At 41.4% G+C, this 26,145-nt stretch overlaps 1 protein-coding gene across 1 annotated transcript in view; it reads left to right on the top strand.

Annotated features, from left to right (window-relative positions):
* The window catches only part of LOC137623054 (KICSTOR complex protein SZT2-like), a 362,398-nt gene that overhangs the window by 39,008 nt on the left and 297,245 nt on the right, over positions 1–26,145 (top strand). Inside the window, exons 8-17 of the mRNA XM_068353692.1 lie at positions 313–472; positions 637–742; positions 1,144–1,393; positions 1,557–1,712; positions 9,787–9,894; positions 12,012–12,135; positions 12,471–12,575; positions 20,027–20,172; positions 20,681–20,911; positions 21,279–21,357. Coding sequence (XP_068209793.1) covers positions 313–472; positions 637–742; positions 1,144–1,393; positions 1,557–1,712; positions 9,787–9,894; positions 12,012–12,135; positions 12,471–12,575; positions 20,027–20,172; positions 20,681–20,911; positions 21,279–21,357 — 1,465 coding nt within the window. The remainder of the gene's footprint in view (positions 1–312; positions 473–636; positions 743–1,143; positions 1,394–1,556; positions 1,713–9,786; positions 9,895–12,011; positions 12,136–12,470; positions 12,576–20,026; positions 20,173–20,680; positions 20,912–21,278; positions 21,358–26,145) is intronic.

A 26,145-nucleotide genomic window follows, 5' to 3' on the forward strand; every position in this document is an offset into this window, starting at 1 on the left:
TGTACTGTAGGCAATACTAAATTCCCTTGCCCATTAGTAGCATCTATATTTTAACCTTTTATCTATGTTCATGTTTTATTTTTCCATATTGGTATCCAGCCTCTCTGATTTTTACTTCGTTGTACAACATAGGGATTTTCTCCAGTTTTGCCTTTATAGTAGATCTTTGTACTTTTCAAGTCTGTCTTTCTGTCCATTCATTCTTAACTCCTTATCTTTGCCATCTCAATATGGCACTACATAACCTCTTGATTTCAGTGCTAGGTCGTCAGACCAAACCTTGATGAATCAAGTTGTATTTCTTTTCTACAGGTTCTTCAATTTGCAGCCTGTTTCTCAAGAAGCCACTGAGCTCATCAGAAAGAAAGAGAAGGAGTCACAGTTAAATACAACACTCAATGCTGTCTTGTCCTGTCGCCTTAGGGAGGGCTACACAATCAAAGAAGTTACTATATCAGATGATCAAATACAAGTAATTATGATTTAACTTGTTAATTAGAATACAGAAGTGACAATAAGTAGAAGTTTATCCCTGATTGTTGTATTTGCAGTTTTGTATTTACAAGATAATTTGTAATGGTTAAGGATTCTATGGTAAATTTTCCTACTCTGAAATGTAATAAATTTTTATTTCAGCTAATTCTAGTCTTACCATGGAAGTATTCCATTTTTATTGAATATCACATGAGAGCCTTATGGCCACCAACGCAATCAACTGTCCACACCGAAGTCTGGATAGAAGGCAAGTATAAACTGCAAGATCTTTATAAGTTATTGTTGATATTTTACAGGCAGTATCCTAATTGTTTATCTTTGAATAATGATTTTTAAATTTATATTACACATTAGAATCAAACCCCGGACTCAAGTGGAAAGTTGAAATCCTAGATAATTATTATTGTATTTTAAGCAGTTATCTTTCTTGCTTGCAATCACCCTTTTTTTTTTTTTTTTTTTTTTTTTTTTTTTTTTTTTTTGATGATTTTATCTATTGTATGCGATTGTATGGTATGTCGATTTTCATCAGACTTTTTCATACGAATTCAAGATCTATATTGTATCATTGAAAGTTAACTTAAATCTTATTCACTTTTGTATAGTACAAATTTTGTTGCTTGCTAAAGAATTCTTTTCTCTCTACAGCAACGTATGAGTTCTTGAATGATGTCACAAATGACGTGAACAACCAGCTGCGCTCCAAATATCGCCAGCGCATGGTTGCCAAGTACTGGAGCACTTTGCAGCATCTTAGAGAAACAGACATCAGATTAGTTGAATTTCAGTCCTTTACTTCAAACCAGGTGTACTTCACCATTCCTGACTGTGTCAAGAATGGCTATCCAGTGTTTTACTTGAATCCTGGCCAGAGTCACCCAATTTCAGCTGGAGCAAGGTAAAATTCCGGAGAAAGTTTACGAATGTTGTATAAATGTAGTTATATTGTATGATGTATGTTTAATGTATACATGATTTATTTACAAAAAGAATCTGCCCTATACAAATAATACTCAATAAGTAATTAGAATTTTAGAGCAAGAATTTTTATTATTTTTCAGTGATCAGTTTCCTCAGTTTGCAACATTCTGGAAACTTGTTTGTACTTTAGACACTAACATATGGCAGAAATGGATGCACACACATCGTATAGGTGTTATCTTGGAGCACGATCACCCTCTGCCTAAAAATCTGCACATTACCAATGCCAGTGGCAGGTGAGTTTTTTATTTATATGACTTTTGTGTTTTGGGGATAAAATTCACTCATTCTGCCCCCTTGTAGCTTTTAATGTAGCTATGATGATCCTAGATGATACATTTTGACGAAAGCTTTTTAAATTTTATTCTTGCCTTGTATTTGCTGGAAAGGAAATTGTAATTTTTTATTTTTGATAATGGGTAATGTTAGGATTTTATCAGTTGGTGGGTCAAACTGAAAATTTATTTTTTTAGAGAACAAATAAATTGATGTAAATAACAATGAGCTACATTGTTTGGCATCATTTACTTTCATTTATTCCCTCAGATCTCTTCCAATCTTGTTTCAGCCTCTATACTGTACAGTACCTTAACCTTACTCAAATTTGCAGTTACTCAATTAAGATCAAAGGTGTCGGACTATCCTTATGAGACCTAGAAGATTATGGTATGGTGATAATGACGATTAAGTGTTGAGGAATATGACTTGGTAGTCTATTTGTATTATAGAAAAATTATTTTGCGTATGATTACTACAAAATATTTTTCAGTTTCATCTCCAGGTCTAAGATTCTTCTCCAATTTTAGTTACAAATGTAGGTTTTTTAGTTTTCATAATCTTTAGTAGTTCTTCTTGCAAATTACATACTTTGCTCGTGAGTATTCAGTACAGTAATAGAATTTCTTTTAAGTCTACAGTAATAGAATTTAATATAGGGTTTTGTTCATAATTTGCATTTACTTGCAGAGCTTTACATTGTTTTCTTTATTTTGTGTGGGAGTTAAGTAAAATATTTTTGTCAGATAATTTTAGTGAAAAGGCATTATAGAATTCTTTGCATATATATTTTTTTCAACATTTAACTTAGCCGGTGATTATATAAGCTGCAACTCTGTTGCTCGACAGAAAACTCTACGTTAAAAATCCGCCAGCGATCGCTATGCAGGTAGGGGGTGTACTTCAACAGCGCCATCTGTCGTGCAGGTACTCAGTACTCAATGTAAACAAAGAACTCAATTTTCTCTCTGTCGGGCCACCGGCAAGACCTACTAATTCGCTGTTGCTAACTGGATTTGTTTTCACAACTATTTGGTGAAGTACACTATTCTAGTTTTGAGCTTTCGCTATGCAGGTGTTTTATCTTCATCTCAAAACTTGAACTCGTTTTGGATAGATTTAATTATGGTGACAAAGAGAGTATGGACTTTCTTTCACTTTTAAATGGCCGACCCTTCCCTTAGACGGAAGGTGTTTAGGTTTTTAGTAATTATCTTATCACGTTATAGATCTATATATTTTATATCTCTCCGCCTTTATTAGGCCTCTTCGATTAACTTTCCATTTATTATAAACATATAAAAATAAATTTTAATGTTTTGTTTATATGAGACCTTTCCTGATAGTAGGCGGTCCTAACTTGGAACCGAAGTTAATCAACGTTGAGCCCTTTATATCGTAATTAGCTTTTAAAGAATTTAAAACTTTTTAAATGTAATATTTTATGAAAGAATTTCTTTGATAGTCTTCGTACTGTTTTCAAAGATGAACTAACGTTTAGTTTTTTATGCTACGCAGTTGTTGACGTTCAGGACGTTCAACATGCGCTCTATCGTTACGATAGAGCGAGAGTGTATCACGGTTTCACTTTGCAGTAAGAGTAAATCGATTCTGACGTTTTGTTCATTCTTTCTTAACTTAAATGTTTTAAATTCTATTTTAAAGGAACTTTTTATTTGAAAAACCTTTCAGTTTTTTCCTTTAGTCAAATAACATGTTTTTTTGACGAAATATAATTGGGCTCTTCTCTTAGGTGCGAAATCAAGAGAGAAAGAGAGAGAGAGATAGAGACGGAGGGAGAGAGAGGAGAGAAAACGTTCCGTTCAAGCGGGTAACGTTCTCGAGTTACTCTCGTCCCTAGTCTCTGTACGGGGAGGAAGGATAAAACGTTTTTAGGTTTTTATTCTCGTCCCCAGGCTATGTGCGGTGAGAGATTGAAAACGTAGTTATATGAACTAGTGTTTAGTCTCTTTCCCAGCCACTGATTTTTCTTTTTATCTTAAAATATGTTTTCTGTTTTTTGCTGGTATTATGAACTTGCATTATACGACTTATTTCGCAATTACTACCTTTTAATGAAGGGTAGAATTGCGTGTTTCAGGTAGAAATAAGTGCAAAACAGAAAATCGAAGTGATAAAGTGATATGCGCAAAGTGTTACAGTGTTGCGTCCGAGGCGCAAAGTGTTACAGTGTTGCGTCCGAGGGTTCGTCTGTTTGTGCCTGTCGTTCACCTAGTCCGGGACCTCTTGCAAGCTCCCAAGCCCAGAAGAGAAGTAATGTCAAACGACTTATGGGTTCGAGAGGCCTTGACCAACGAACAGACGTTTTCCCTCTATGGTATCGGGTGTTTCTTACCAAGATCTCCCCTACCATAAGACGAGAGAGACGTTGTTTCTCCTTGCCATCCGTAGGCTTTTCGCATAAGAAACCTGTCACAAGGTTTCGAAGCCCTTAAGCGAAAGTCAGTCCTTTCAGGACAGGTCCAGCATCCTGGTTACAGCCATTAGGACAGCTCTGACCCTATGCAGTCATCGGATAACTGCTCGCCGCCTAACAAAAGCGTAACACAGACTCCGAAAGTCTTTTTTTGTAGGCAAAGTGTTGCGGTCACAGACGTTACCCTCATCTATTACCACAACCATTTCCATTGATCCTTAAGGGGTTGTATGGAAAAACATGCAGTATATGCTTGCCTCCCTTATGGAAGACTATTCTGCCGATTAGTCCGTTGAGTCTAGCCGTTTATCTCATCGATATCCTGGCTTTCAGCCAACCTAACGTTCCTTTGTGCTTACTGTTGACGTTGGCGTAGCTTAGTCACGTCAGTCAGGTTGTTTAGAACCACACTCGATGCGGTCTCGTGTGGTTTTTCAGCCGCATTTGGACGTTAGGCCACTGGCTGATGCTCCTGTTGACATTCTAGACGTTCACTAACAATCGGAGTTGACTTGTTTTGACGCTGTGCGTCAACCTCCGCATTCTAGAGTTGTTTTGACTGCTCAGTCTAGGCAGTCAAAGAGTCTCGAGTGGACGCTGTACGTCCTCACGCACCTGTTGTGGTTGACAGTTCAGTTGTTGACAGTTCACAGACTGTCAAGCAGTTACATGACGTTGCGTTCTGGTCCGCTACTAATGCACCAGTGAGAGACTCAACTTTTATCGGACAAGGTTCCTGTAGATGAGGAAGTTACTGTTCTCCCTCCTACTGATATTCCCTTGAGGACTCTGTCAGATGGAGAGGAGCCTTAAGCTGCTTAGCCTCCTATGGACTTTAATTAAATCATGATGATTTTTTTTAAGGATCTTCGTCCGGATCTTGTAACTGCTGCTCCTCGTTCGCCTAAACGGCAGAGCTTACACTAGGCCTAGCTACTTCGAAGCCGTTGTTTTTAAGCTAGTGCTCTCTCGCTCTCCTAGAGAGCGTTATGTTGGCTAGGCGACTGGTTTTTCACCAGGAGGAGTTTGGGGGATACAGCCTTTGCTTTCCCTTCTTTTAAACTGGTTTATAGAGCGAGAGTCTGATATGACACGAGAGAAGTTCTCGGCTTGGGAGTTCATGCCTCTGCCCAGATAGACTTCTCAATTCTGGTAGACTCTCCCTGGCGCCTAGCCAGGAGACGCTCCAAGTTGTTTACAGGTCAACTTCTCAGCTGTTGTCGAGCCTTTGAAGTTTTGCTGTACATGTACTATTATGTCACGCATAACAAGGCTTTCAGGGATGGTAAACGGTTCCGCCTCAGTCGCTAACCCCGTCTGTTGCCACACCTGCTCCCGTAGACCCTAAATGGGCTTTGCTGCAAGACATGCAGTCCAAGCTTGCGTCCTTGATAGAGGACTTAAATGCGGAGAAGAACCTTCTGGCCAACAACCTTCCAACCGGTCGGTTGTGCGCCCTGTTGACGCTGAGGTAACCTACTCGCGTCTGCCAGTTGAGGTGGTTCCTCCACCGATGCGACCCAGTGTGGGTTGCCAGCTGCACGTTGACGTTAAGCGACGCTCGGAGGTGGTTGTTGACGTTCAGGACGTTCAACAACCAGCAGAGGTGACTTGTTGTGACGCACTGCGTCAACCTCAGCAACCCGGTAGGGTGTTGACTGCACAACCCAGACGGTCTAGACAGTTTCGGGTTGACGCTGTGCTTCCTCGCGCACCCATGGTTGTTGACAGTTCACAGACTGTGCAGCAGTTCCATGATATTGCGTCCGGCTCCGTCACGCATCCACCAGTGCGACCGGATTCAGCGAGTCAGACGTTGGCCACTCCGTTGCCGTTTCCTCATCAGTTTCGGATGAGGAACCCTCTGATGAGGACGTTGCTGAACAAGACGATCAGCCCCCAGCCCTGCTATCCATCCAGAAGATGCTGAAGAAGGAACGCTGCTCAGTCAGGCTGTGGATGAGTCTGGTAGGGACGCTGTCATCCGTGGATCAATTTGTGTCACTGGGAAGACTACACCTCCGTCCTCTTCTATACCATCTAGCTTTTCACTGGAAAAAGGACAAGACGCTAGAAGCGGTCTCGATCCCGGTTTCCGAAAAGATAAAGTCTTGTCTGACTTGGTGAAAGGACTATATCAACCTAAGAGAGGGTCTTCCCCTGACTGTTCAGACTCCCAACCACGTTCTCTTCTCGGACGCATCGGACGTAGGCTGGGGTGCGACATTAGACGGTCGGGAATGCTCGGGAATATGGAACTCGAGTCAAAGGACAATGCATTTCAACTGCAAGGAGCTACTGGCAGTGCGTCTGGCCTGGAAAAGCTTCAGGTCTCTCCTTCAAGGCAAAGTGGTGGAGGTGAACTCGGACAACACCACGGCTTTGGCGTACATCTCCAAGCAAGGAGGGACCTACTCTCTGACGTTGTACGAGATCGCAAGGGACCTCCTCACCTGGTCAAAAGGTCTAGACATATCACTAGTAACGAGGTTCATCCAAGGCAACTTGAATGTCATGGCAGATTGTCTCAGTCGGAAGGGACAAATAATTCCAACAGAATGGACCCTCCACAAGGATGTATGCAAGAGACTTTGGGCCACCTGGGGCCAGCCAACCATAGATCTCTTCGCAACCTCGATGACCAAGAGGCTCCCAATATTTTGCTCACCAATCCCGGACCTAGCAGCAGTTCATATAGATGCCTTTCTCCTAGATTGGTCACATCTAGATCTATATGCATTCCCTCCGTTCAAGATTGTCAACAAGGTACTGCAGATGTTCGCCTCTCACAAAGGGACAAGGTTGACGCTAGTTGCTTCCCTCTGGCCCGCGAGAGAATGGTTCACCGAGGTACTTCGATGGCTAGTAGACGTTCCCAGAACACTTCCCCTAAGGGTGGACCTTCTACGTCAGCCACACGTAAAGAAGGTACACCAAGGCCTCCACGCTCTTCGTCTGACTGCCTTCAGACTATCGAAAGACTCTCGAGAGCTAGAAGCTTTTCGAAGGAGGCAGCCAGAGCGATTGCTAGAGCAAGGAGAACATCCACCCTTAGAGTCTACCAATCGAAGTGGGAAATCTTCCGAAACTGGTGCAAGTCAGTATCCGTATCCTCGACCAGTACCTCTGTAACTCAAATAGCTGACTTCCTCTTATATCTGAGGAAAGAACGATCTCTTTCAGCTCCCACTATCAAGGGGTACAGAAGCATGTTGGCATCAGTCTTCCGTCACAGAGGCTTAGATCTTTCCAACAATAAAGATCTACAGGACCTCCTTAAGTCTTTTGAGACCACGAAGGAGCGTTGTTTGGTTACACCTGGTTGGAATTTAGACGTGGTACTAAGATTCCTTATGTCAGACAGGTTCGAACCGCTACAATCAGCCTCCCTGAAAGATCTCACCTTAAAGACACTTTTCCTGGTATGCTTAGCCACAGCTAAAAGAGTCAGTGAGATTCATGCCTTCAGCAAGAACATCGGATTCTCATCCGAAACGGCTACATGTTCTACAACTTGGTTTTCTAGCCAAAAACGAGCTGCCTTCTCGGCCTTGGCCAATATCGTTCGATATTCCAAACTTATCATATGGTTGGAAATGAACTAGAAAGAGTCTTATGCCCTGTAAGAGCTCTTAAGTTCTATTTAAAACGAACTAAACCTTTACGAGGCCCGTCTGAAGCTTTATGGTGTTCAGTTAAGAAACCATCTTTGCCTATGTCAAAGAATGCTTTATCCTATTTTATCAGACTGTTAATACGAGAAGCTCATTCCCATCTGAATGAGGAAGACCAAGCTTTGCTGAAGGTAAGGACACACGAAGTTAGAGCTGTCGCAACTTCCGTGGCCTTTAAACAAAATAGATCTCTGCAAAGTATAATCGACGCAACCTATTGGAAAAGCAAGTCAGTGTTCGCGTCTTTTTATCTTAAGAATGTCCAGTCTCTTTACGAGAACTGCTACACTCTGGGACCATTCGTAGCAACGAGTGCAGTAGTGGGTGAGGGCTCAACCACTACAATTCCCTAATTCCATAACCTTTTTAATCTTTCTCTTGAAATGTTTTATTATTGTTTTTGGGTTGTCCGGAAGGCTAAGAAGCCTTTCGCATCCTAGTTGATTTGGCGGGTGGTCAAAGTCATTTCTTGAGAAGCGCCTAGATTAGAGGTTTTGATGAGGTCCTGTTGTATGGGTTGCAACCCTTGATACTTCAGCTCCTAGGGGTCGCTCAGCATCCTAAGAGGATCGCGAGGCTCCGTAAGGAAGACGTACTTAAAAAGGCAGAGTAATTGTTCAAGTCGACTTCCTTACCAGGTACTTATTTATTTTAAGTTTGTTATTTTGATAACTGCTAAAATAAAATAAAAAATCCTTAGCTCATAATAATGTAAACATTTATTGCTGGTCTCTACCCACCCCCCTGGGTGTGAATCAGCTTATATAATCACCGGCTAAGTTAAATATTGAAAAATGTTATTTTTATAATAAAATAAATTTTTGAATATACTTACCCGGTGATTATATATTAAAGGACCCTCCCTTCCTCCCCAATAGAGACCCAGTGGACCGAGGAGAAAATTGAGTTCTTTGTTTACATTGAGTACTGATTACCTGCACGACAGATGGCGCTGTTGAAGTACACCCCCTACCTGCATAGCGATCGCTGGCGGATTTTTAACGTAGAGTTTTCTGTCGAGCAACAGAGTTGCAGCTTATATAATCACCGGGTAAGTATATTCAAAAATTTATTTTATTATAAAAATAACATTTTTCATTTTCAAAGAGGGTTTTGAAAAACATCCATACAAATTGGGAATTTATTATTTTCTTTCTAAATCCCATTATTTATTTGTTCATTTACAAACTCTTACAAAAGCAGGGATTAATATGTAAGTGGTCAGATTAAATAATTTAATGTCAATATACTACCACTAGAGAGTTATTGGGTCCTTTGACTGGTCAGACAGTACTACATTGGATCCTTCTATCTGCTTACGGTTCATTTTCCCTTTGCCTACACATACACCGGATAGTCTGGCCTATTCTTTATATATTCTCCTCTGTCCTTATACACCTGACAACTCTGAGATTAACAAACAGTTCTTCTCTCAAGGGGTTAACTATTGCACTATAATTGTTCAGTGGCTACTTTTCCTCTTGGTAAGGGTAGAAGTACTATGGTCTTCCATTATCTTGGGGGTAGAGTTCTTTTGCTTGAGGGTACACTCAGGCACACTATTCTATCTATTTATCTTCCTCTTATTTTGTTAAAGTTTTTATAGTTTACATATGAAATATTTATTTTAATGTTATTGTTCTTAAAATATTTTATTTTTGCTACTTCTCTTATTTCCTGGTTTCCTTTCCTCACTGGTCTATTTTCCCTGTTGGGTCCCTGGGCTTATAGCATCCTGCTTTTCCAACTAGGGTTGTAGCTTGGCAAGTAATAATAATAATAATAATAATACTAATAATACACTAATGAAATGGCTGAAGGTTGAGGGTTAATTAATATAATTTTATAGAATAATGTCCTTATAAGGAAGAATTTTATTTAGTTGGAAATAAACAATTAATAATAGTTCATTGTTTCATACAGGTATGGTGCTGTCCAATGTCGTCAGGCTGAGTCGGCTCTCACAACTCTACTAACTGAATGGTGTGACTTTGTCCTGATTGAAAATCATTCTTATGTGAAGTTCCTTAGGTGAGTAATTTGTTGTTATTATATATTTTGCCTAATTTTGGAAAAATCCAGATCATGAACACAGATGAACAATGTTACATAGTGAACTTGTATTTTATTAGAGTACATCATATTTCTCTGAACCTCCCCTGGGATTCATATGGGTTCTCTCTCAGAACTGGTTAAATGTCAGTCTACCCTGAAACCAAAGATTTCCAGTTATATTTTTTTGCAATAGCCATTACTGCTCTTCCCCTCTAGTGTTGCATTTAAGCTCCTTCCTTCAAATCTAGCAATATATACTTTACATATACTAAATGCCCACATATGAGTAAGAAAGTGCTTGCATAATATATTAATCGTCTTCGTATTTTCTGGGCAAATGTTACACTTAAAGCATGATTAATTATCGTCTCTAGACACTTTTTGCATCTTCCAGCATAACCATAGCATAAGAATTGTGAATATATAAATGAGCAGATATAGAAATACGGTGAATATAACTCGGAAGAACCTGTAGCAAACGTTCATTTCATTAACAAGAGGAAATGTTCTCTTTCTGATGAAATCAGAGAAAATCATGCTCTTGAAGTTTATGGGATACTTACATAAATATCATTCTCACAAATGCTTGAACAAAAAGTACCGTATATTTCCGCGTATAAGGCGACCTTTATATAAGACGAGGTGCAAAATTAGAGCAAATTTTTATGAATATCTCATATCGGTAGTATAAGGTGACTGCTCAATCATAAAACCATCTGTGTATAGGCCAGGATAGGTTTTGCAACACGAGGCATCTTATGAATATAGGTTATGTAAAGATGATGATATTACTTACTGTATCCTTATAAATTCAAAATAAATGAAATAACAAAGCAAACCCTTTATTATTGTTCTCCTAGAATACACGTCACCTAGCCTGCATTGTTTTGTTTACGCTTATCTGCGGCTTGCGTACGAAATGCCTGTTCCCACTCTTTTTCTTCTTCTTTTACTGATTCTTCTTCTTTCTCAAAACAACCGCAAACGATGCGATATTTACAGCTAAAATTAATAATAATTTTCAAATAAATAAATATTATGATATCCTATACAGTATGTTATTACTATCGTAATTAACACTAGCATTAAAATTAATGAAAGGTTAGCGAGAGAAAAAGTTGCTTAGAACGCAACCAATACTCGATGTTTACATTTTCTCAGCTGTGCTCTTATGGTTAAAAGTTGGTATCTGATATGGAATTATTCCTCGAATTTATTATTTACTGTATGCCATTTTTGTAGATATACCAATAATATATACGGTAAAATGGTTTTATTACTTTTATTATACATTTATATCTTAATGTAAATCATTTCATGTGTGTCGGTAGTTATCGCGCCTCAACCTAGGCTAGCCTGCTGATAAACCTGACATAGAATTCAAGGTGTGAGTTTTATAACGGTAGTATAAGACGACCCTCCATTTTCAATGGTTAAATTTTGGAATATAGGGTTGTTTTATACGCGGAAATATACGGTAAATAAACAGGTACCCTGGTCAGAATAGGGTTGTGTAAGGGACCGGATGCGCTTGCGTAAATATGAAAAAAGGATGTTTTCGCCATAAAACAAATTGTTTTCATTATAAGAATTATTTGAAATGTGAATTATAGACATTCTCCTATGTAAATATACGCTGGCCTTGAAATGACTAAAAATCAAAGTACTATAATGGTAATCTTTTAAATGAAAAGGAATGGAAATCAAAACTTGTCCAGCCTTTATAACAACGGAACAACATTGCAAAGGCTAAAAAATATATAATTTTTTTATGAACTGGGGCAACTTGGACATTTTATTGCATACTAAAAGTTCTAAAAGAGTTTGGGTAGAGGTCAAAATTAATAATCAAAGTATGTTTCATTGTCCTTGTTCATCCTTGCAAAGTAACTTAAATTTGTAGTACTCTATAAATTTATTTATTTATTTATTTTTTGGTTTTGAAATGTAACATTCTCACTCTTTTTACTTATGGAAAAGTCTTATAATATCTGACAAAATGTTTCTTATTAGGCTATAGACTTTGAAGCTGTGACTGTTATATCAAAAGAGTATTCATTCCTTTTGTTCTTTAATTTAATTTTGATTTTCAGAGAGGATGAGCCTGACAAGCCCCCAATATCTTTCTTTGTTGTGAGGATAATGTCAAAGCCTCCCCCTTGCATTGTCATCCGCATTGCCTTTTTGGGGGGTACTCCAGGAAACTTAAGAAATCAAGTGAGTATTGATGTACAGTATACAGTACTCCTAGGGCAATATTTTGAATGTATAGATCCAGTTTTGACAAAGTAATATCTGTTGAAGAAGTGAAAATCAAGTAAAGGACTATTGAATCTTTGGCAAATTTAAAATAATTTAATATATTTATTATATCATTAGGTTCTTTTTCAGTGTCCTCATTGAGTGCTTAAAATGAATGCGCCTTTGCTTTGATAAAACAAACTCTTAGTTAATGTTTTTTCTTATTCTGATGATTAAGAAGAAATTTTTTCTTAAGCGAGAGCCCAGTGGCTATAAAGTATATGTTAACGTAAATCATTATATTTCACCAGCTTGTGAGGCACCTCAGTGAACGAATCCAGGGACTAACATTTCCATCTCGTATGGGCCTTAGTGATCGTAGTAAATCGCTGTCACCATCAACTCATCAGTCAGAGGTAAGTGTGTCACCGCCTTTTATTTTTCTTGTGTGTGTGTGTGGTGCGTTACTCAACTCCTTTTGGGCTGAAACACTCTCAAACTCTATAGGTATAGGGTTCCTTACGCAACCCACTGTATATGTTCCTAGATATTCTTTGTAGTTTCTCTTTTGTCCTAACTTATTGCCATCTGCCTTTTTAAACCTTTGTCTATTCCCTTTCAATTCCCATTGGTCTCATACCCCACCTAGTTACCAGTAACGTCAACTATACCTTGCTTTATTTTCAATTGCCATTTAAGAACAAATTTTTCATGGGAACCTTATAATAATAGCTATACTTTTATTTTTTTAAATATTTAACTTAGCCGGTGAATATATAATAGCTGCTGCTCCAGCGGCTCGACAGAAAAACACACAAAAACTCGCGAGCGATCGCTATGAAGGTTGCGGGTGTGCCCACCAGCGCCAACTATCGGCCAGATACCGCACATGCATGTAAACAAGCCTCAATTCTTCTCTGTCGGCCTTAACGACAAGACGTATCAATACTCGCTGTATAACCTGGAGTTTTCTCAACTTATTTGGTGAAGTACTTCATTTTGGTTTGAGCTTTCGCAGTGCAGGTGTTTTTCCTCAACTTAAACTCTTGAACTCTTTGTTGGACAGATTTAATTGTTGATGACTTGGATTGTTTTTTGGACTTTCTTTGACTAATTCAAAATGGCTGACGCTTCTCAAGCCCCTAGATTTCGTAAGTGTAATGCTAGGGATTGCAATAGGCGTCTTCCAAAGGCCTCTCTCGACCCACATACTGTGTGTTCTAATTGTCGGGGTAAAACCTGTCAATTAGGAGATCGGTGTGAGGAATGCGTGGGCCTTTCGGAATTCGATTGGCTCGAATACGATAAGTATTCTCGTAAGCTAGAGAGAGATAGGGTAAGGAGGAGTTCCTCTAGATCAGTAGATTTTTCCTCTCCCCATGCCCCTGAACCTAATCCTTCCCCTGTAGTGGTTGTGCCTGAACCCCCTACTGGCACTCAGGAACCATCAATGCGAGACATGTTACGTGCCATTCATGCCTTGGGTGAAAGAGTTGAGTTGTTAGCTACAGATCGTAATCAACTCATGGCTGACGTTAAAGAGCTAAAGTGTCAGAGTGCCACAGCGGAAAATCGTGGGAAAGTGATTAGTGCGCAAAGTGTTTTCAGTGTTGCGACCGAGGGTTCGTCTGTTCGTGCCTGTCGTTCGCCTAGTCCGAGACCTCTTGCAAGCTCCCAAGCCCAGGGGAGAAGTAATGTCGTACGACTTATTGGTTCGAGAGGCCTTGATCAGCGAACAGACGTTTCCTCTATGGTAACAGGCGTGTCTCATCAAGATCGCCCCTACCATAAGACGAGAGAGACCATTTTCTCCTCGTCATCCGAAGGCTTTTCGCATAAGAAACCGTGGAGCAAGGTTTCTAGGCCCCTTAAGCGAAAGTCGGTCCCTTCAGGACAGGTCCAGCGTCCTGGTTGTAGCCATTGGGACAGCTCTGACCCTTTGCAGTCATCGGAAGACTGCTCGCCCCCTAAGCAGCAACGTTACACAGGCTCAGAGAGTCTTGGTGTAGGCAAGGTTGTGCAGTCTCAGACGTTAACCCCGTCTTTTACCGCACCCATTCCCGTTGATCCTAAATGGGTTGTGCTGCAAGACATGCAGATCAAGCTCGCCTCCCTTATGGAAGACTATTCTGCTGAAAAGGTTCACGATGATCCTCGCCGCTTAACTCATCGAGATCCTGGCCTTCAGCCGCCAAAACGAGCCTTTGCTCGTCCTGTTGACGTTGGCGTTGCTAAGTCACGTCAGTCACGCTTTGTAGAGCCTCACTCGATGCAGTCACGTGTTGACTTTCAGCCGCATATGGACGTTCAGCCACTTCCTAATGCTCTTGTTGACGTTCAGGACGTTCGCCAACCAGCGGAGTTGACTTGTTTTGACGCTGAGCGTCAACCACCTCAGTCTAAAGTTGTTTTGACTGCTCAGTCTAGGCAGTCAAAACAGTCTCGAGTTGACGTCGAGCGTCCTCCCGCTCCTGTTGTTGTTGACAGTCAGGCTGTTAAGCAGTTACATGACGTAGCGTCCTGGACTGCTACTAATGCACCAGTGCGTGTGGACTCTGCGTGTCAAGCATTGCCAACCCCTTTGCTTGTTACTCAGCAGTTGTCAGATGAGGATCCTTCAGATGAGGACGTTGCTGACCCTCATCATGATGATCATCCTTCGGATGTAGACGAACCTAGAACGGTTCCTCCTTCAATAGACTTTAAGAAAGTCATGTTAATTTTCAAGGAGCTTTTTCCCGATCACTTTGTCACTGTTGCTCCTCGTTCGCCACCGTCTGAGTTTGCTCTAGGCTTACCTGCTAACATGCCAGCCTTTACTAAGCTAGTGCTCTCTCGCTCTTCCAAGAGAGCTTTACGACTTTTAGGCGACTGGTTGGATACCAGGAGGAGTTTGGGGAAGACGGCCTTTGCCTTCCCTCCGTCAAAGCTCTTGTCTAGATCGAGCGTCTGGTATGCCACGGGAGAAGTTCTCGGCTTGGGAGTCCCTGCCTCTGCCCAGGGTGACTTCTCAAGCCTCGTAGACTCTCCCCGCCGTCTAGCCATGAGACGCTCGAAGATTATTTGGTCCTCCTCGGACCTTGTCCATCTGCTGAAAGGCATATACAGGGCCTTTGAAGTTTTCAACTTCCTTGACTGGTCATTGGGAGCTTTAAGTAGGAAAATCTCATCGGCTGATAGAGATGTTTCCTTACTGATAATGTCATGTATGGATAAAGCCATCCGCGATGGTTCCAATGAGCTCGCCTCCTCTTTTACGTCGGGAGTCTTAAAGAAGCGAGAGTCCCTTTGCTCTTTTCTTTCGGCAGGAGTTACTCCCTGTCAGAGATCAGAACTGCTCTTTGCTCCCTTATCAAAGTTTTTGTTTCCGCAACAATTGGTTAAGGACATAGCTTCTTCACTTGTGCAGAAGGACACCCATGACTTGATGGCGTCCTCTGCTCGCAAGGGGACTCCTTCTACATCCTTTGCTGTTAGACCCAGGATCGACACTCCGGCATCCAGATTTATCCCGCCCTTTCGTGGCAGAGCTCCCAGCAGGGGAAGTACTCGTGCCGAGGGAAAGAGAGGAAAGAGGAGAGGAGCCAAGTCCTCACGTGGCAGAGTCTGACTACCCACAGCCTCAGACAGCAGTAGGAGCCAGATTGAAGAGCTTCTGGCAGGCCTGGGAGAAGAGGGGCGCAGACCAACAGTCTGTTCGGTTGCTCAGAGAGGGGTACAAAATTCCGTTTGTATGCAAACCTCCTCTAGCGACAACCCCCATCGACCTCTCTCCCAGGTACCGAGAGGAGTCAAAGAGACAAGCCCTAAACCTAGAAGTGTGTCTGTTGCTAGAGAAGGGAGCGGTGGTGAAAGTCTCGGACCTTCAATCACCGGGGTTTTACAACCGTCTCTTCCTAGTCCCAAAGAAGACAGGAGGTTGGAGACCGGTGCTAGACGTCAGTGCGCTCAACGTCTTTGTTACGAAAACAAAGTTCACTATGGAGACCACGAAGTCAGTCTTAGCAGCGGTCAGAAAGGGAGACTGGATGGTCTCTCTCGACCTACGAGATGCGTACTTCCACATCCCTATACACTTAGATTCCCAACCGTTTCTGAGGTTTGTTTTCAAGAATGTGGTATACCAGTTTCGGGCCCTGTGCTTTGGCCTAAGTCCTGCTCCTCTCGTGTTTACGAGGCTTATGAGGAATGTAGCAAAATTCCTCCATTTATCGGGAATCCGAGCCTCCCTGTACTTGGACGACTGGCTTCTCAGAGCTTCGTCCAGTCATCGCTGTCTGCAGGATCTTCATTGGACATTGGATCTGACCAAGGAATTGGGACTTTTGGTCAACCTAGAAAAGTCCCAGCTGATTCCATCCCAAACTATACTGTATTTAGGGATGGAGATTCGCAGTCCAGTTTTTCGGGCTTTTCCGTCTGCCACCCGAATCGATCAAGCCCTGCTCAAAGTCCAACTAATGTTGAAGAGAGAACGGTGCTCAGTCAGGAATTGGATGAGTCTAGTAGGAACTCTATCATCCCTGGAGCAGTTTGTCTCGCTAGGAAGACTACACCTTCGACCTCTCCAGTTCCATCTAGCCTTTCACTGGAACAAGGACAAGACGTTAGAGACGGTCTCAATCCCGGTCTCCGAACCAGTAAAAGCATGCCTGAAATGGTGGAACGACAATATCAGTCTGAGAGAGGGACTTTCCCTAGCAGTTCAGAACCCAAACCACGTACTATTCTCAGACGCGTCGGATTTGGGTTGGGGTGCGACCCTGGACGGTCGGGAATGCTCAGGTCTGTGGACCTCAAGTCAGAGGAGCATGCGCATCAACGGCAAGGAGCTTTTGGCAGTCCACTTGGCCTTGATGAAATTCGAAAGTCTCCTTCGAAACAAAGTGGTAGAGATCAACTCCGACAATACCACAGCCTTGGCGTACATCTCCAAGCAAGGAGGCACCCACTCCCTCACGCTGTACGAGATCGCAAGGGACCTGCTCATTTGGTCAAGAGATCGAGGCATCTCCCTGTTAACGAAGTTTATCCAGGGCGACTTGAACGTCTTAGCAGACTGTCTCAGTCGGAGGGGTCAGGTAATTCCTACGGAATGGACCCTCCACAAGGACGTGTGCAAGAGTCTTTGGGCGACTTGGGGTCAACCCACCATAGACCTCTTTGCCACCTCGATGACCAAGAGACTTCCAATCTATTGCTCTCCAGTCCCAGACCCAGCAGCAATACACATAGACGCATTTCTCCTAGATTGGTCTCATCTGGACTTATATGCATTCCCACCATTCAAGATTGTCAACAAGGTACTGCAGAAGTTCGCCTCTCACGAAGGGACAAGGTTGACGTTGGTTGCTCCCCTCTGGCCCGCGAGAGAGTGGTTCACCGAGGTACTTCGATGGCTGGTAGACTTTCCAAGAAGTCTTCCTCTAAGGGTAGATCTATTACGTCAGCCCCACGTAAAGAATGTCCATCAAAGCCTCCCCGCTCTTCGTCTGACTGCCTTCAGACTATCGAAAGACTCTCAAGAGCTCGAGGCTTTTCGAAGGAGGCAGCCAGTGCGATTGCAAGAGCGAGGAGAGCTTCTACCATTAGAGTATACCAGTCGAAGTGGGAAGTCTTTCGAGACTGGTGCAAGTCAGCATCTGTGTCCTCGTCCAGTACCTCTGTAGCCCAAATCGCAGATTTTCTTTTACATCTTAGAAAGGTTCGCTCCCTCTCAGCTCCCACGATTAAGGGCTACAGGAGCATGTTGGCTTCGGTCTTTCGGCATAGAGGCTTAGATCTTTCCAACAATAAAGATCTCCAAGATCTCCTTAAGTCTTTCGAGACCTCTAAGGAACGTCGTTTGGCAACTCCTGGATGGAAATTAGACGTGGTTCTAAGGTTCCTCATGTCAGACAGGTTTGAGCCATTACATTCAGCCTCCCTGAAGGATCTCACCCTCAAGACACTTTTCCTAGTGTGCTTGGCTTCGGCTAAAAGGGTCAGTGAACTTCATGCCTTCAGTAAGAACATCGGCTTTTCTACAGAAAAAGCCACTTGTTCACTTCAACTTGGTTTCCTGGCCAAAAATGAACTGCCTTCTCGTCCTTGGCCTAAATCTTTTGATATTCCTTGCTTATCAGAGATCGTAGGCAACGAACTGGAAAGAGTATTATGTCCTGTTAGAGCTCTTAAGTTCTATTTAGCTCGTACTAAGTCATTACGAGGTAAATCTGAGGCATTATGGTGCTCAGTTAAGAAACCATCATTGCCTATGTCAAAGAATGCTTTGTCATATTTTATCAGATTTTTAATACGAGAAGCTCATTCTCACTTGAATGAGAAAGACCGATGTTTGCTTAAGGTTAAGACACACGAAGTTAGAGCTATAGCAACCTCCTTGGCCTTCAAGCAAAATAGATCTCTGCAAAGTATTATGGACGCGACTTTTTGGAGAAGCAAGTCAGTGTTCTCGTCATTTTACTTAAAAGATGTCCAGACTCTTTACGAGGACTGCTACACACTGGGTCCATTCGTTGCAGCGAGTGCAGTAGTGGGTGAGGGTTCTACCACTACACTTCCCTAATTCCAATATCCTTTTTAATCTGTCTCTTGAAATGTTTTTAATATTGTTTTTTGGGTTGTACGGAAGGCTAAGAAGCCTTTCGCATCCTGGTTGATTTGGCGGGTGGTCAAAGTCATTTCTTGAGAGCGCCCAGATTAGGGGTTTGATGAGGTCCTGTTTGTATGGGTTGCAGCCCTTGATACTTCAGCTTCTGGGAGTCTTTCAGCATCCTAAGAGGATCGCTGGGCTTCGTGAGGAAGACAGACTTACAAGGCAGAGTAATCGTCTAAGTCAACTTCCTTACCAGGTACCTATATATTTGGGTTTTGTTATATTATAACTGTCAAAAACTCTAAGCATATACGCTGTAAACTTAATTAACTCTGGTCTCTACCCACCACCTTGGGTGTGAATCAGCTATTATATATTCACCGGCTAAGTTAAATATTTAAAAATGATATTTTAATTATAAAATAAATTTTTGAATATACTTACCCGGTGAATATATAAATTAAAGGCCCTCCCTTCCTCCCCAATAGAGACGCAGCGGGACGAGAAGAATTGAGGCTTGTTTACATGCATGTGCGGTATCTGGCCGATAGTTGGCGCTGGTGGGCACACCCGCAACCTTCATAGCGATCGCTCGCGAGTTTTTGTGTGTTTTTCTGTCGAGCCGCTGGAGCAGCAGCTATTATATATTCACCGGGTAAGTATATTAAAAAATTTATTCTATAATTAAAATATCATTTTTATAATAGATCCCTCTTATTGTTTAAAAAGATAGTGATAAAGCTGGTTTCAGATGGAGAAATTAATTTTATGGCATGGGTCCTGCAATTATTGTAATTTTGTAATGTCATCTGCACTAAATGTTATCAAAATCTTAATAAAGTGAAACTTTTTATATATAGACATACAGTATTGGATAATGTAGAATTTAGGGGTTATAATAATTCGTAACCATGTTGGAGAATGGAAAAAGACTTTTGGATGGGAAAAGAAAGTAATCTACACATAAAAAGGAAACATTCTTATTATAAGGATGACTGAATAAAACAGGTATATACAGTACTGTAATTGATAGAAATGTAAAAATGTTGACAACAGAAACAAAAGTCTGAAATACTATCTATGGATACTGTACTGGTATGAGCCATGGTGTTAGTGAGAAGGACCTCCCTATTGAGTGGGCTTCTCTTGTTTTATTGGCAAATAAGGTTACTCAGTCTGGAGTTAGTCTGGCTGTTGAGATCAGGGAATTTATGGCAATTGTAGTACTGTATATGCTGATATTTGTACATTTATATGTCTGTCTTCCAGGAAAAACTCATTGAAGGTGTTGAAATGACACTTTCTCCAGCTGCAGAACTCAGGGAAACAGGGCTTCGTCCCGTGCTCACTCGTGCAGCCTCCAATATTCCTTGTTGTGTTATCAATCATAAACCGATTGAAAAAATTTTGATATGGTAAGTTTTATGTTTGGTTCTTTTTCTTGTGAAATATAGTAATTTTTTTTTGTAGTGGTTCATTTTAATTAGAATAAGAAAAATTAATGGCTATAATTGAGTAAATTTACATTTCTGTATCAGTATTGATTACTGGGTATGTGAAAAAAAATTAAATATGTACCAAAAGATTTTGATGGTACTAGGAAGGGCCCATGCTGGCATGAGGTCTCTTGATATAAATGGTAAGGCTCACAGATGATTTTGGTAAAGTCATTCAAGTAAACATTGACTATGAATATAACAACTAGATTTAATGTAGTGCATCTTGCCTATAAATAGGAGTGATTGAGTTAAAGATTTGATCTAAGCTGTCAAACTTTGCTCTTCTTTTTAATTACATAATTTTCTATCCTACTTAAACACAAGGTTTTGAAAAGGAGAGAAATTTGTTGCTGTAATTATAGCTTAATATGTTAGTGAGGATATCATTTAAGATATAATTCTCAATTCGTTATTCCATCATAAGGTACGAGAAGGTCCCAAGTAATTTGCTGAGCTGTATTGTCCAAGAAAGCTCAAGCAATGCATCAGCTAAATACCTTCATTCTAATCTGGGTGCCACCAAGTCTGCAACCAACAACATGTCCCTGCTTTCGCGGTATTTACATCATAGGAGGTGGATTTGGTCTGTTCAAGCTCCCAACGCTCCAGCTGTCTCCCTTAATGCTGTAGCTAGAATTCTGAATACTTTAGCAAGGTGTGTTATCTTTAGATTTGATTCACAGTATTTTGGTTTTCTAAATCTTTAGCCGCTCAAAACAAGGGAGAGTTTATCTACTTTTAGCTCTGTTTCAAGTAGAAAATCCTGTAAGCCAACCGAGATGATATTTATTTGTTGTTTTCCTTACATCTAAATTTTTTGGTTCAGTTTTTTCCTTTTAAATATGTTTTTAGATATTTAAAGTTTTTAAAGATAGTTCTTGTATGACTTTGAGATTTTTTTGTGAAAATATAATTTTTTTTCAGTTTTGCTGTTTATTTTAAGGTTATCCTTGAACAGATTTTATTTATTCATCTTTTTTATCTATTTTATATAAACTAAAACATTTTTATTGTCTTTCTAGAGTACGTCTTCAGGAAGGGTTCAATTTTGCATATTCCTGCAATGGGATCATCACAATGGTGCGGGAATTTGATATGAAGGTAAATTTATACGTGACTGATAGTTTTTTTCTATTTCTTTTCAGTATATTGTATATGTAATAGCTTGTTATGGAATCATATTACTGCATCTTTAATTTTCATAAATTGTCAAACTAGAAAAGGAGTCTTGAAAACAATCGCATCTCTTTCTCACATACATAATAATGAATTGTGCATAACAAATATGGGTAGACTGCTAAAAATGAAAATTTTGTTTCCATGTAAAGAAACTAAGATGAAGAACAATGTTATTTTACTTCATGTTTTAAATGAACTGTAGAAGGCAGGAAAAATTTTTTGGTGCACCCTCTACTAGGCAGGGTAGGGGAAGTTACACCAGATGGGAAATATCATTATTTTCTTTATATTGTTAGGTAAAATGTTTTAGAGTAAATCACTGTCATTAATTATGGTAGATTCCTTATTCAATTTAGTTTTGTTCCTATCTCTATACAAACCTTCAATTCTTTAAAATAGGGAATTGTCTTTAGCTAGTACAACTGGTGAAAACATTAGTGTGGTAGTTAATGACAGGTGGTGAGCGCAGGTGAGTAACACGCCCACTCTCCTGTAAAAGACACTTCGCTTTTGTCTCTAGCTGCAACAAGTACAGGCTGTGTAATTTTTATCTCTTACATTTTGGTTTGAATGTTTGATATTTACTTTATGTTAATAATGGAATTAGAGTGTAGGTTTGACCGTGCATCAGTTTATTGGGATTAGGGCATGATTGTTCACAGTTATCCCCTTTTATCAAATGGAGATTTTAACCTTCTGTTAAAGGTGGTCTTATTTTTTGAAGAGTGGGAAGAGTAATTCTTACCTAGCAATATATTTGACAATGCCCATGACAATACTGTAGAGACTGTTTAGCACTTTGTACTCCTCATTGAGATTGCCTTTCGCTGAAATTATTGGATATGCGCCCTAGGCTTGTTCCCAGAGAGTATGCCTCTGGAGAACAAAAAAATTGGATGTACATTGGGAAGTTTTTTCACAGTTGTCTTAGTGCTGGAAGCTCTTCCTTGAAGACTACCGATGATGAGTGACCCTGGCCTTCCAGTGGTAGCACCAGGGATTCAGCTGTGATCCCAGTACCAGTAGTGTCAGTGACCCCAGTGGTGATCCTTGCAGTGCACCCTGAGCCAAGAAACAGTTTAGCAGGCTGTTAAGAATGCTTCTGCCCTTTTGGAAGGGGAATTTATAAAGCTGGAATGGTGCGAGATGGTTCTGGGTCTAGTAAAAACCTGTGCTTGTCGTCTTGGTACCAGTTCGCTGTGATTAGCGTCAGTGGTATTCTCTGTGCCTGTCACCTTAGGGCCCTGTGACTCTCACACTCCCTGTATCAGTAACCCTATTACGGAGGCCAGTGAGAGTGCCTACCGCTTCCCCTGTGTTGTTGTTCCTGTTGGAGCAACCCCTGTGGCTCTCCTTTTGGTGGAACGTTGTTGTTGATGGTCGCACATATGACCTCTGCCCAGCAGAACTGGAGGAGAAGCTTGGTAAAAAGTAGAAGCAAATAATCTCCTCCTCCTTGACCCCCTCCCCTCCTCCTCCTCCCCCCTCCTCCACCCCCTCCTCCACCCCCTCCCCTTCCTCCACCCCCTCCCCTTCCTCCTCCTCCACCCCCTCCCCTTTCCCTTACCCCTCCCCCCCTCCCCTTCCCCTTACCCCTCCCCCCCCTCCCCTTCCCCTTACCCCTCCCCCTCCACCTTGGCCCTTTGCTCTTGGTCATACCCATGGCTCTGGCCACGATAGGACCGAGACCCAGGTAGCTATCTTGACTAACTCGGTAGCCAGGCTAGCTAAAGTTGAATGGCCCCATGCAGAGCTATGCACTCATGCCATTGGTTAGATGTTTTAGGAGCTTGGGTTCTTCACTCCACTTTGGTCCTGGAAGGGAGAATACTACTCCGTTCTTTCTTTTGGATTCTGTGGTATCCCGAATGGAGAAAAGGGCATGTGTCGTGGGTGTCATTTCACTCTTGTGTGCATCTGGTGATCACTGGTTAGTGACTGAGGTCACATGACCGCGTGGTCATAGCACAACGCCGTGATTTAGTCTTCACCATTATCAACAGAGGGAAGGGTACTTGGTACCTGTTCTATCTCTAGTTTGATAGGTGCCAGAAGTTTTTATCTCCCCTATGACAAGCAGCTAGGTCCTTCATTGGACCCAGATTACTTTGCTGGCTCTGTCTTTTGGACAGAATGCTTGTATTCGTGGGGTTAACAAGATTGCCAAGCCATTTTCTTGTGCCTTGAAAGCACTGGACCTTGGCTCAGTACCAACAGAAGCAGACGCAGATTAGTACAACCTGCAGCTTCTTCCACTCGGAAGGATTGTGTGGATGTACAGCTATTTTGAGGCCTCTTCTTGACCAGTTAAGTAAGGGAGGCTGAGAAGAGGTAGAGAGGGATGCTTATGTTGGAGTTATCCCCTCTACTGCTGCCACAAGTAGGTGTATGCCTGGCATGCCTTTGGGCATTGGGCTGAAAACATTGCTGAGCCTTAGGTAGTGAGTGTCCTTTGGGATGAGTACTCAATATCTTTTCTAGACTACCATCCCATCCCTTTCATGCAAATTGTCGATGTTTGTATCTACCCAAAGCCTTAGCATTGTTGTAGAGGTGAAGGGATGTTGGAGAAGATTGCACTCAAAGTTATTCTAAATGGATATCATGACTTCTACAGTGCACTCTCCTCTAAACCAGTTTTTACAGCAATCAGGTTCAGATTGGTGCTATGAACTGTATTGAGTTCCACTGGGGAAAGAATCTTCATGTTTTCAGTGGACCTGAAGAATGAGTACATCCTAGTACCCATTTATCCGTCCTCTTGGAAGTATCTCCACGTCATCTTTAATAGAGCAGTGTACCAGTTGAAGACCCTGTATCTGGACTATGCATTACTCTTTAGGCGTTCACTCAAGTGTTCACACTTATGGCAGCCTGGATCTCCCATATGGGATACTTATTTTGAGATATCCTGATAATTCTTTGACCATTGCATTCTCAGAAAGGCAGTTGCTACAGGATCCAGATAACTTTCTCAACTTTAGTCGCAACCGGGTGGTTGTGATAAATTTAGAGAGGTCGTATCTCGGGCCCAAGCAGAGGTTGGATTACCTGATGGATAAGGAAGTTGCTTAACATTGGCAAGTCTTCTCAGTCACTTTTCCTCTTTGGGTAAGCTCATTCTTCCTGGTAGTCATGGGCATCTTCACCAGAAATCCCGTCATCGGTGTTGTAACATCACTGATCGGCCTCTAGAGATCCCCCATTCTCTCTGGTTCAAATGAGATAGGAGATATGGGCCAATCTTGGTAGTCTCTCTCAACTCCCCACCTCTATACTTGCAACTGTTATCAGAAGTGTCGAAAGAGGGATGGGGCTTTCACTTGGGCAACTGGGTCACCCAGGTGTGTAGTCAGTAGAAGTACAGTACAGTGTAGTGCATTTGTATCAATGTTTTGGAGTTATAAGCATTACAAAAATGTTTGGGGAAGCACTAGGTGGAGTTGACGAGCATCATCAACATCGTCGTAGTAGCTTGCATCAACAAACAAGGTGGCACCCTTACCTCTTAGCAAGTCAAGAAAGCAGATGCACATATGGGCAGTGAATCAGGCTGTAGGCCTATCAGCCAGTTTCATTACTCATCAATATTCACCAAGAAGCTTCTCTGTCATGACTGTGGAAGATTACTGCACACCCTTGAGCTTTGTCATCCAGTTGAAGAGCATAGCCTCTCCTCTTTGTGGGAGTTGTCTATGCTTATGAAGAGCTTTGAGCAGTCTTGCCCATCCGAAGACCTCAGGCACCCATTTTTTTCAAATTTCTTAGGTATGCCGTATGTGAGCGCTGTAGAAGGTCATTAGACAGAGTTCTAACTCTCAAGGCTGTCTTTTTACTAGATGTAGCTTTGGCGAAGTAAATTGTAGAATTGTACAAACTCTCTTATTCATTTCAGAAGATTGGAAGGTCTCTTAGTTTGTGCCTAAATTCATGGCCAAACTAAGAACTCAATGACCCAGGTTCGAGACCTTTATTCCCACACTTCATGAAGCATCGGTGGTAATCAAGAGGTTATACTTTTCATCTTGTGCGGTCTCTGCATTGGTATTTGAAGAGGACTCAATATTTAAGGCTTCAGTGTCAGTGACTCTTCCCCAGCAGTGTCAGAACTAAGAAAAAGTTGTTGAAAAATAGTCTCTTTTGGCCTTGAGAGACTATAAAAGCATATGATTCAATCTTTGAAGGGGTCAAGGTACCAGAGTGAACTAGAACTCACAAAGTCATAGGTTTTGGTTCCACTTTAGACTAAAAAATCTTGTAGTCGGATAAGGTTAAGGAGTATGAACCTTTAAAACCTTCTATTCTAGGGAGTATTTCTACAATTCCTTCAACATTTGTTCTTGGCCCTGTGGTGGGAACTCTTAGTAGTTGTACAGCCAGCACAGCTCCCATACAGGACAGAAAGCATTTTGCCTATGGAAATATAGTGCCAGCTCTGTAAGAGTTGAGCTTGACTCATTGGGCTGGTGAATCGAATCTCCTCCTTTTAATAATAATGATAATATGAAAAATGTTACAATGTAAGTCAGGAGGAATGGTAGATTGACTGGGTCTTATTTTTTCTTTTCCTTAACTTGATATTGAGGCATTCGTACCGTTACATGGATGATCTGATATTGATGCTGGTAATCTACATTTTTCAATATTTAACTTAGCCGGTGATTATAATAGCTGCAACTCTGTTGCTCGACAGAAAAACTCTACGTAAAA

This window comes from Palaemon carinicauda, chromosome 30, assembly GCF_036898095.1.
Source record: "Palaemon carinicauda isolate YSFRI2023 chromosome 30, ASM3689809v2, whole genome shotgun sequence".
Taxonomy (NCBI): Eukaryota; Metazoa; Arthropoda; class Malacostraca; order Decapoda; family Palaemonidae; genus Palaemon; species Palaemon carinicauda.